Source organism: Dermacentor albipictus, chromosome 7 (genome assembly GCF_038994185.2).
Source record: "Dermacentor albipictus isolate Rhodes 1998 colony chromosome 7, USDA_Dalb.pri_finalv2, whole genome shotgun sequence".
Classification (NCBI taxonomy): domain Eukaryota; kingdom Metazoa; phylum Arthropoda; class Arachnida; order Ixodida; family Ixodidae; genus Dermacentor; species Dermacentor albipictus.
Window position 1 is genome coordinate 82488609 of NC_091827.1, and position 12430 is coordinate 82501038.

General features: G+C 49.9%; 1 protein-coding gene across 2 annotated transcripts in view; it reads left to right on the forward strand.

Moving 5' to 3' along the window:
* The window catches only part of LOC135908758 (endothelin-converting enzyme 2-like), a 64392-nt gene that overhangs the window by 42096 nt on the left and 9866 nt on the right, over positions 1–12430 (forward strand). Inside the window, exon 6 of one of the 2 annotated variants that reach the window (XM_070522414.1) lies at positions 3622–3680. The exons of the other annotated variant lie outside the window; for it this stretch is intronic. Within the exon in view, the coding sequence (XP_070378515.1) occupies positions 3622–3669 (48 nt within the window). The 3' untranslated portion in view covers positions 3670–3680. The remainder of the gene's footprint in view (positions 1–3621; positions 3681–12430) is intronic. 2 annotated transcript variants of the gene reach the window in all.

Here is a 12430-nt window from a genome sequence, read left to right on the forward strand (position 1 = left end):
TTCAGAGTTCGCTCCATTTCGTAAGTTACCCATGAAGGTTTTTTTATCAGGTGTGGTGTTATATTTATATCCTGTCCTATACTGTAGTGTGATAATGTGTTCAGGGAAACTAATTTGTCCTCCTTGTCAGTCAACAAATTGTTTGTTTCCTTGTCAAGTTGGCGAGGGATAGGCAGTTAATTGTCTAAATGGTCAAGAATGCTCTGATACTGGATCAAGAACCCTTCATAATAGAACGGCCTCTAAGTTTCCCTTTTGTATATGCTCGTTGAGTCGTCAATGGTAAATACCAGCCACTCGTAACTGCAGTTTTACTGAATATTCTTTTTGCGGTCCTAATATTTGGCTAAATAAGAAAAGTAACCTGTCTGCTCGTGACGCATTCTACTTCAAGATAACCGTTTCGTTCCTCTCGATATCCTTCTCGTTGCCAAATGGGCTCAACGACATAATTGCTCTTTAAGTTGGCTTTTCTTGCCTAATGGTGTGCTGCCAATGTCTTTATACCCCAAGGGTAGGTGCCAATGTAGTGTAGCTTGGTACACGACAGAGTTCCAGCCAGACATAGTCGGAGACAGAGGCCAACAACCACGGAAGCCACACGCACTGTCCCATGTCACTCGAAGCCCTCTTCACCGCTTAATCCCTGTACGCTCGCCGCTTGGCGTCTGCTAAAGTTCATGTTTCACTCGCCAGTCCTCGACCGTCTCTACAATATAGAGCATGTTTTGTGGTGTGTATCGCCTTTTCCTTCACGTCGTACGCCTACAGAAGACGGTGACCACGTATGATGGCACCCTTTAGTCAAGCTTGGCCCATGCGCCAGAAGAAACCTACAATTCATCAACATCACTATGGACAGCAACCAACAACCAAGACTCCCAGACTTTGGAACGTTGCTGTGCTTTTTCTTCGTCATCTTCTGTCTACTTTTATGTTTGCTGCAGGATGAATGCCTCTGCCAGCGATCTCTAACCCCTGTTTTGCGCTAGCTGGTTCGAACTTGCGCCTGCAAATTTCCCAATTGCATCACCTCATCTAATTTCCTGCCGTCCTCGACTGCGCTTCTCTTCACTTGGTGCCCATTCAGTAACTCTAAAGGCCCAACCACTGAGATGCGTCGGTGCGCTTCGGCGCGCGCCGCCAAGCCAACGCTTCGCTTCGCGTCTGTTGGAAGGAAAAGGCACGCATACGTGTACAACGTCCAGTTGCACGATGGTATATATGTGATAACCATGTGCAATACAAATTCAGTTAGTAGGTCTGTGTCTTCGTTCCCTTCTGTTGTGCTCGTATTTTTTTGCGCTTTGCCTCAAGTTGTGGAGTTTTTCCTACGCTCATGGACCGTATTATACTCCACAATTCGGCTTCATCAACTGAAGGCAGAAAAGCAGATTGACTGTGTACCGTATTATATTCCACAATTCCGCTTTATCAACTGTAGGCAGAATAGCAGATTGTCTGTTAAGGATTGTAATGTTTCGGAGATTTGCTGGTGCCCACCCGTTTGTGATTTTGTTTATCGAGTCTATAAAGTGACTGTTAAAATCATTCACAATCTGAACAGTGGGTGACTGAGGAAAGGTGTCCCTAATAATAGTATCTGCACTCTTCTTTGTAGGTCTCCCGTTATAGAGTTAACCAAATTCCTTGTTTTACCGGCATTACGACTGCAAGCTGAAAACCTATGATAATAATAGTAATAATGAAATGTCTATTATTGTGCCTAGAAACCGCTAGAGAGCCTTCTTACTGGTGTACATGAAAAACATAATGCGAGACAAAATATACTCAGTAAGCAAACGCGGCCGAGAAAACAATACAAGATATTGGGACAAATGAAGAGAAAGAAAACCAGGATGCGTAAGAGAGAGTGAACCCATATTTTATTTGCAACAAGGCCAGACAGGGAGTGCGAAATGTAGCCTGGTATACTGATGCAGCAAGAAAAATTGCACATAATCAAGCAGCTTTGATGAAGGTATATGGCCATGGACCAGCTCATACAGGAACAAACGATCTAATTTACCAAGTGTTGATTCAAATGGTGTGAGTTGAGATATAGTTGATAGGTGTGGACCATGGCATGCAGAAAGGAAAAAGTGGTAAGATGAATAATAATTTATTCTGGATGCGCTCGATGTTGTCAGAATACATTTGCACGTTGCCCCAATATTCATAGATATACTCTATTAGCGGAAGGCACAAACGAGACTAAAATTTCACAAACAGAACTGGTGAGTGCAAACCATGCATTACACGACGTACATTTTCAAGAGCATGAAGTGCACAATGCGCATATTTAACGCAGGAAGAGAAACAGAACAGGTGAGTGAAAATAGTGCAGTGCACACAATGCACCTGTATGCGCATGCGAGTACACGCTGAAATACCGAGCACGTCACACACACAAAGAAGGCAAGAACAACGCAGTCGACGGGCGCACAATGCGCGAGGGCGCCTATTTAGTTCGGTCGCAAGGAAGGAGGTTAATATCCATGGTGGTGGAGAGAAACTCTATGCCAGATATAAGCATAGAGCTGCTGTGTCGGGCCGTACAGTCGTGATTGGGCTGAGGCTATCGTGAGCGCTTGTTCCGAAGGACTGTAGAAGAACGATGAGTGTTGTCGAGAGAGCCGTCAGACAACCCTGCACAATAGAGGCAATAGTGCAAAGTTGCGCTGGTATTGCATGGTGTGCCACTTCAGGGATATGAGGTGGTACTCATAGACTGGCATGAGCTTGCGGCGACAGAAAAGACGGGATTAGAGGGTGCATTTTGTACGGCGCTGAACAACCCAGAGTTTGTCAGCTAGACGAGTTGCGCTCGTGGGCTATGCTGATGAGCGGTACTCAGGCTGTGACAGAATGAGTGGTGCAGAGCGCCCTGTAAACCTCAGGCCCACAGGAAAGAGATACAGAGGAAACAAACGCTATAATGCGACGAGTCTTAGATGCAACGCTGGTGACACATCATGGAAAAATCGACAGAAGAGTTTAATGTTACACCCAGAATGGGAAGGGCCCGTACAGTTTTCATAGGGGTGTTTTCGAGGAAATGGTTTGGGCGCGCAGAAGTTTTGTTGTGGCTGATGCACATGGCAGCACATTTTCCAGTCCTCATGGACTTTGTTATTGCCGTCGCAATAGTTCATCTTTAAAGAACGTGTATATTTGAAGCGCATATGGTGCATATCGGCATAGTGATGCAGTTGAAGTGTTAGTTTCTTAGCTAAACACATTCTGCGAAGATTCATTAGGAACTTGGTGTTGAGTTAAGGTTTTTCCTGACTATAGTTTATAATATCACGGGGGCAAGCATTTTACTGGAAGCTGAAATGATTTGAACAGTTTAAGCACACTGACTGCACAAAGCACCGAGGACGTTGTTCCCCTTCCCCGCAATGCACTCTCGCCATGTATACTTTTCACAAAGAAAAATAAAAGATCAAAAGCCAGTTATAGTTTAGTTGACTCAGTACAACCTGCTTCTCAAGCAGGCATCGAATCAATCCTGGTATACGTGGCTGCATGACTGCATGCATCGTTCTTGTATGATGAAGGTACTGTTATGCATTGCACACGGTGCACGTATTGGAAACAGATCATTTATTTTTGCAGGTCTCCAGTACAAGGACACACAGACTCAGACGTGACAGCGCTGTGTAACGTTTGCTTCAGTACGTGAGCGTTCTTCAGTGCTGCATGAGAGATTTATCCCTAACTAGCCCATAAGACGCCCGCACTTGAAAGCAGTGAAGGAGTACTGGGTGAAGTGACGCAACACAGCAGCTGCAGAATACTGTTTTCTTTATTGCTCTGTACTTCAGCTTTTAGGTTACTGAAAAGAAACCACGTGAGCGGCGACACCCGCTGCACCCAAGCAACGTTTCTTGCAGGTAGCTGATAAGGAACTTGGCGCACAAGTGCGCTTTATCGACGACGCTGCATCTCTTCCCCCTTCAAAATCCCAGTCGCTCCGGTGGGCGTCTTGGTCGTGTTGAGCGGTGAAGTTGCACTGGGCCCGTTTCCGATGCACTCGTTTGTCGAGTCTCTGCGGCCGGCTGCGGAGTCGCTGGACTGTTGTGCGCCGTTGCACTTGCTTCTGGAGTCTCCCCGGCCGGCTGTGTTTCCGGTGAGCTGTGGCCGACATTGTTGCATTCTCCTTTTGCGTTGTCGCTTCCGCTAGCCGTGTGCGCAACTGAACCGCATGATGGCGCTGTATTCCCAGGGGTGTCTCCAGCCTTACCATACGATTCCTCCCGTCACTCTCACAGTCCCTGGTAGCCATTTTCGCCCTGGCTAACATTGGCGGGACCAGGTGCGCATGCCAGGTGGGAACAGTAGTTGTGCATTGGCCGACAGAAACTGTTCCTGGATCGCGTCAGCTTCTGCAGGTACCTCGCCTTCTGGCAAGCGGGCAGACAGCCTTGTCTATGGCTGGAATCTAAGGAGTAGTTGTGCGTGTGATTCACCACTTTCGAGAGGCGTCGATCTGTAATGGAACAGAAAACGGGACAGCTGTTCCTGTAATGTGCCGCGTTTGTTTTTCTCGAGACCCACTTTTATTGTTCGTACAGCCCGCTCCGCTAATCCGATTGATTGTGGACGATACGGTGCCGTCCTTACGTCGGCGTATGCAGTTTTTCTCCATAAACTTTGCCATTGCCGCACTCGAGAACTGGGGGCCGTTGTCCGACAACACACACTGCGGAATACCAAAACGGGCGAAACTTTCTCTGAACAGCTGAAAAGTTGTGTTGCTTCTATCTAGGTGTTGCTTCTATCCACCTGGTTCCCGCGTCAACTAGGATGAATATTAGGCAACCATCAACAGGGCCTGCAAAATCCACATGCAATCGGTACCACCGCTTTCCTGTCATGGGTCACGGGGAAGAAACTTGTGCCGCTGGCATCGACCAACACTTCACGCACTGGGGGCAGCCTTTCACCAACCTTTCAATGTCGTTGTCATTGTCCGCGCAAGCCTCTTCATGGCCCTGATTCCTGGGTGCGTATCCTGCAGCTCGTTCAATAAGCACTGTCGGGCTGCCTCCGGCACGACCACACGATGACTCCAGTAAATGGGGCTATGGCTCTCGACGAGCTCACGTCGGCGGGTGAAGTACGGAAGCAAATGCTGCTGCTCCTTGCCAAAATGTGATGGCCAGCCACGCTCGATCCATTCCCGGACTTGCCGAAGTGTGCCGTCTTCCTGTGCCAGAGCAATAATTTGTTCAGATGGAAGGGCACTTGCATCTAAACCCTACGTGTAGAGCAGATATTCCATTACCATTTGACTTCCGCGTTCATGATCCCCTCAAAAATACATGCGACTAAGAGCGTCAGCGTTACCATTGTGCAGTCCCTTGCGGTGTTCCAGACTTTACTGGTATGCTTATAGAAGGAGCGCCCAACGCTGAATTCGAGCTGCCGTCATCTGCGGAATTGGTTTTTCTGGCTGGAAGAGCCCGGTGAGTAGCTTGTTATCCGTCACGAACGTGAAATAGTTGCCGAACAGGAAATCGCGAAACTTCACAATTCCAAACACCAAGGCCAGCGCTTCTTTCTCTGTGAATGATTGCGTCCCGCTGACGTCAGCGTTCTTGAACGAAATGCTATCGGATGATCCACGCCCTCAATGTGGTGAGATAATACTGCGCCTAAACCATCTGATGAAGCCTCACACTCTAGTCGCGATTCCTTCTGCGGATCGCAGTGAACCAGAAAATTTGCCTTTAACAAGGCACGCTTTGCTTCCTCAAAAGCTCTTTCCTGCTCTTCTTTCCAGTTCCAGCATTGGCCTTTCGCCAGCAACCGATAAAGCGGAGCCAGGGTCGTAACCAAATTAGGTAAAAACTTTGAGTAATACGTTATTAGCCCCAGAAGCGACGTAAGTTGGCTTACCGACTGTAGTTTTGGTGCAGCTATTACGGCTTCGAGGTTGTCACGCAGCGTATGAAGGCCGGTTGCATCAATCTTGTGCCAGAGAAACTGCACTTCTTTCTCTCGGAACCGACATTTGGCTTTCTTCAGCTGGATGCCACTGCCCCGCAGTCTCTGAAGCACTTGTCGAAGCGTCGACGTGTCATGCTGTCTCTCGGCGATTACGATGTGGTCCAAGTATACGCGCATACCTGGTAAGCCCCACAATAACGACTCAATGCGCAGCTGGAGCAATGCGGGAGCAGACGAGATGCCGAAAGCTAATCAGTTGTATGAGTATAGGCCCTGGTGCGTGTAGATGACGGTTATCTTTTTAGCCTCTTCGTCAAGCGGGAGCTGGTTATAAGCAGTCCTAAAGTCCAGTGTAGTGAATACTTCTCCCCCATAGAGTGCCACAAAAATGCTATCCACCTTGGACAAAGTGTATTGCGCCAGGTGAATGGCAGGATTCACGGTGAGTTTAAAATCGCCGCACAGCCTGATGGCGCCATTCCTCTTCACCACTGGTACAACAGGCGCAGCCCACTCGGAAACACTCACCAACGACAGAACGCCTTGCTGAACGAGGCGGTCAATTTCCCCGGACACGGCTTTGCGAAGCGCGAACGGCACCAAACCGGCCCTCAAAATCCGCGGTACGGCACCTTCTTTCTTGTGCAGCTTAACGGGCGGACCTTTGCAACAGACCCAGCCGTCTTCAAACTGCAGCGCATAAACGCCTTGGAGAGCCTGTTCTTCGAAGAGTGACACGCCGGCTTCGCGGAAAGCTTGAATTGTGTTGCTACCGCAGAGTAGTGGTCCGTCACAATCGACCACCATGAGCCAACTGTCCACGTCCGTTTTGCCGTGCTCCACGCTCATGGCGACTCGACCGAGCACTGGAAGAGGTCTCAAGAAGCAGGCAAATCGAAGTGGCGTTTTTTCTAGCCCACGCCACCACTTACGGTGCCTCTTAAAGACGCTTTTTGGAATAACACTGACGGATGACCCTGTGTCGATCAGCATCCGCAGTATCCTGCCGCCCCAGACCAAGTTTCGTTCCATTGGTCGCGTCCTCTGGTCAGCAACGTTCTGAGTGGATAAGGCGAAAAGCATTTCTTCGTTGCTGTCTTCCTTATCGGACACTCCGTTGAGCGCGTAGGATCCCTGTTGATTGGTGCACCGGCATTGGCACAATCTCGCCATGTGTCCTCTATTTCCGCATTTCCGGCACACCTTCCCGACATGTTGGCATTCGTGTGCCGAATTACTTGAGCCGCATCTCCAGCACGAAGGTCGTGGGCCTGGTCTCTCGTACCCGCTGTCAGTATTTCGTCCGCTGCCACGACTCTGTTGAACGAAGAGCAGATTCCTAGTGTCTTTCTCGCCATCTGCAATCCTCATGGAATGGACGTTACGGTCAGCCGTTTCTGAAGACATTGCGAATTCCTCAGCTTCCTGCTGAGTCAGCTTCCTTTGCGTCAGCAGGAGCCGCCTGGCATCGTCATACCGGATACCACAGACTAGCCGGTCTCGTAACATTCTGTCCAGAAAACTGCCGAAGTTGCATTCTTTCGCAAGACGTCGTAAGTCGGCCACAACATCTTTAACTGTCTCGCCCTCTTGTTGCTTCCGTGTGAAAAATGCGTCACTTGCCGCTATTTCGTTCACTTGCTGGCTGTAGTGCTCTTCTAACACCTTCACAACTTCGTCGTACTCAGCTCTTCACGGGCGTTGACGGGCATCGTCCCTGAAGAGCTCGAACTACACTGTCACTGAGCGATGCTATCAAAAGCGCCCGGCGCTTCGATGAGTCTTTAATATTGTTACGTGTAGAAAGACACAGATGGAAGAGGCCATGTACAGACTATATACACTGGACTGGAGCCAGAGCACCTGGCCGATATTCGCTCGCGCCAAGGGCACAGACCCACTTCGTCGTCGTTCTCGCGGCGGCTCGTCTCTTGGGTATCTCCCGATAATATCGTGATACTACCCCCGGCGGCAAAAGTGCCGTCACGGTGCTGTTAAATATCCAAGGCGCGCGGAGAGTTGTTGGGCACGAGTCGGGCCACGTGGACAATGACACTGGTTGTCACAGCGGAGGACGTAGCGCGCGTGGCTAGAACAATTTCATAGGTGACATGAGTCACTTGGCGGAGCACGCGATATGGGCCTGTATAACAGGAAAGCTGTTTCTCACAAAGGCCGACTTTACGCGATGGTGACCAAAGCAAAGCGAGGGTGCCGGGCGCGAAATGTACATCACGGTGACGGAAGTCTTAGAGTTGCTTCTGTTTGTCTTGAGACACTTGTAGACGAACGCGCGCAAGTTGTCGAGCATGGTCAGCACGGGAGATTGCATCATGGGCATAAGCGCTAGTTGAAGCTGTGGTGGACGGAAGTATGGTGTCTAGTAGTAGCGTCGGTTCTCGGCCATACAAGAGGTAAAACGCGGAAAAGCCGGCAGTTTCGAGACGGGAAGAGTTGTATGCAAAGGCAATGTAAGGTAGAGCCAGGTCCCAGTCACGGTGGTCGTCTGAAACGTATTTGGATAGCATTTCTGTAAGGGTGCGGTTCAAACGCTCAGTGAGGCCGTTCGTTTGAGGGTGGTAGGAGGTGGTAAATTTGTGCTGTATGGAGCAGGCCCGCATGATGTCCTCAATGACTTTGGCCAAAAACGTACGGCCACGGTCTGTTAGCAGTTGACGCGGAGCACCATACATCAAAATGATATCATCTAGAAGGAAGTCCGCAACATCAGTTGGGCGACTGTTCGGAAGAGCGCGGGTTACGGCATAGCGGGTCGCGTAGTCAGCCGCGACTGCAACCCACTTGTTTCCTGATGTAGATTCCGGAAATGGGTTGAGAAGGTCTAAGCCAACACGATGGAAGGGCTCGGCAGGGATGTCGAGCGGCTGCAGGTAACCAGATGGGATCTGGGAAGGCTTCTTGCGTCGTTGGCAAAGTTCATAAGCGGCGATGTAACGTCGTACGGAATTGGCAAGGCCCGGCCAGAAAAAACGGCGACGTACACGGTCATAGTTTCGAGATACGCCGAGGTGTCCTGCCATTGGTGCGTCGTGCAGCTCTTGTAGAACGGTTGAGCGGAGGTGTTTCGGTATGACGAGTAGGAACTCAGAGCCGTCCGCATGACGGTTAGGACGGTACAGAGTACCGTCGCGGAGGACGAAGAGGCGTAGAGTGGCATCGGCCGAAACGTCTTCAAAACGGTAGATGAGTGCTTTGATGTAGAATTGACGACGTTGCTCGTCGGCGAAGTGAAGCAGCTGTGATGCAGATAATACGCAAGCAGCACTGGTAATATCGGAAGAGTCAGGGTCGTCAACAGGGTAACGCGACAAGCTGTCAGCGTCTTCGTGCAGGCGGCCAGACTTGTAGACCACGGAATATGAAAATTCTTGTATCCTCAAAGCCCATCGACCAAGCGGGTCTGTAGGATCTTTTAGCGGTGAGAGCCAGCAGAGAGCATGATGGTCAGTGATTACGGAAAAAGGGCGACAGTAAAGGTAAGAACGGAACTTCGCAACCGCCCAGACAGCAGCAAGGCACTCTCGTTCCGTAATGGAATAGTTGCGCTCCGATGGTGCTACGAGGAGGCTCGCATAAGCAATAACGCGATCCTGGCCACGCTGGCGCTGGGCTAAGACGGCACGTACGCCATGACCGCTAACGTCTCTACGCAATCCTGTAGGGGCATCAAGGTCAAAGTGGGCGAGAATGGATGGTGAGGTTAGAAGAGTGACGAGACGAGAGAAGGCGGCGGCTTCTGAAATGCCCCACGAGAATTGTGCGTCTTTCTGACCACCGTGGCGATTGGAGCAGTCGGACAAGCCAAAGCCGTTACAGAGGTGGTCTCTTCACCGGGAGGCATGGTGACAAGCTCGATGTACCGACCACTCCAGAGTTCCGTGGCGAGGATGGGGCTCGCTCACCTCCACCGGAATGTTACGTGTAGAAAGGCACGGACTGAAGGGGCTAATTACAGGCTATTTACACTGGACTGGAGCCAGAGCGCCAGGGCGACATTCGCTCGCACCAAGGGTACAGACACACTTCTTCATCGTTCTCGCGGCGGCTCATCTCTTGTGTATCTCCCGATAATATCGTAATAATATCGTTGCCTTCGAAGTAAGGCTCAAGGCGAACACGGTAGGCATCCCAACTGCTTGTTGTCTCGTCAAACTCGGGTGGCCTTGATCCCATCCTCGTCGCCACGGAAGTGACGCAACACAGCAGCTGCAGAATACTGTTCTCTTTATTGCTCTGTACTTGAGATTTTAAGTTACTGAATAGAAACCACCTGAGCAGCGACACCCGCTGCGGGCAAGCAACGTTTCTTGCTGGTAGCTGATAAAGAACTCGGTGCACTAGTGAGCTTTATCGACGACGCTGCACTGGGGACTTCTCAACTGTATTTAACAAGCCGAATCGAAGAGTGCATTATGTGCTAAAACGGTTCCAATGTCTGAAGATGTACTGCCGATCGTTCGCCTACGAGTTCATTTCGCTTTCGAAAGTTATTTTTACCGCTGGTAGTTGCCGCTGGCGAGTGCAGGGCTCGCCCGTTAAAACTGTGTCACCTGAGACCACATAACTCACACACGAAACACACCGCGATTCACCACCCGATTTTCCTCGAGGTTCGTTGATAACACACCGTACGAAGTAGAGGGTGCCATATTTAAAATCGCTGTATCGTCAAACAGCATTGAAAATTTCTCAGCTGAGCTCGTTCACTCTCCAGCTACGAACTTGATGGACGCGCTAGGCCTACGCTTAATGTAAGCATCTGTGGCAGGCGAGTGCTATTCATCCAGACTTCCCACTTGGAATGCATTTATCTATTCGCTTTGGACACAAGATACACATACAACAAGCACAGTCTTTACCACAATCATTAATTGCTGCAGTGCTCTAGCAGACTATCGCATTGAGACCGGCGCAATGACAGTTTGCAGTTTGGATCTGTCGACGTCGGTCGAACTCTTCACAAGTTCTCGTCGCACTGCCACCAGTCTCAGTCGTCGGTCGTTTAGTTGTCGGCCTAGTATCACAGCACTGTCTTTCAAGGGTACTGTTACGCGTTTTGTGCATCCAAAGAACAGGGATAGTCGTTGGTGCCAGCGTCTTCGCATCAGGGGCCATCATTGGTATAGCAGCCGGAGCCCTCGCGGCCTCTGATTGCTGGAGGCTGGCGACACGTCACAGTTTCTCACTAGTGCATGCCGGCGACGCCTTGCCGATATTATAGCCTCGGCAGTTGTCCAAAGCTTCGCGCATCGTGACGCGTTTGACGTATAGGCGCATGCCTACCTGTACCCTCGCATGCCAGTAGCTCGTCATTTATGGTATACAGGTTATCTATCCTTCGCATTACATGGTCTGCATTTAATGACCTGTTTTAAAGCGATGCTTTCCTTGCCTCTCAAACTTTTCCACTGGTGCTGCTGCTGTTGCTGTCTGGCACACCACGTCGGAGGGTGGTTCAGAACGTGTGCATACATGACACGAGCGCGACAGAGAGAAAAGGCGACGCGAAAGGAGGCGCGTTTGTAGCTGTGCACCGCGTCGAATGCGCGCAATGCCCTCTGGAGCTTGACCACTGTAGTTTTCATGAACCCCCCAAAGAACGTTGCAGACTGCAGCGCTTAACGTCCTACTAACGGGCAAGTCCTTAGGGAAGCTAGACAGAGTGGTAGAGTTGAAAGGGGAGAGTAGGCCGAGAATGAGCACAACCGACGCAGTCGCGAAACGAGTGATTGAAAGCTTTGTTAGTGTTCGATTGCAGTTCCCATCCAAGGCGAGAGGAGACAGAGAGAAAAAGTGATGCGAGAAGGCAAGGGATCGCTACTATATAGACGCGGCATCGGTTGCCGGTAGAGTGAAGGTACGGTGCGTTGCATTTATGCTATTTCTCAAGAATAAACACTATCAAATTTGTCAAGTGGAGAACTTACGCAGGGCGTGCACAAACAAAGCCACATTAAATTGCAGCATAGGGTCTAGGTTAAACTACAGAAGCGGTCACATGTAAAATTTGCACTTCTGTGCTCGCTGCGGTAGGTTTGAGGTTGTGACATTGTTCGAGGTCGTGGGTCACTACCGTCACTACCGTCACGTCACTACCGGTGCAGCCAATCGTACCCCTCTCTTTTCTTTTGCGAATGTGGATGGGTTTGCGGCGGAGAAGTTTACGGCACGCAGACGACAGACGGACGGAGGAGCGAATCGGTTAGCCCCATACAGATTCGCTGTGAAAAACAATGCCCGCTAATATACGGCTGGTGACTCAACCGGCTTTCCTATCTGGCCTCCAAACTACGACGCTCAACTTAAGAATTTAAGGCGGTGTTTTTACCATCTATATATATATTATTTGCGCTACTTTAGATCATGGTGACTTATTCTATGCCTTATGTAATCATTACCACAAATGAACATGTTTGCGCATATAACTTCTTTCAATGTTGCTGTCTTAATA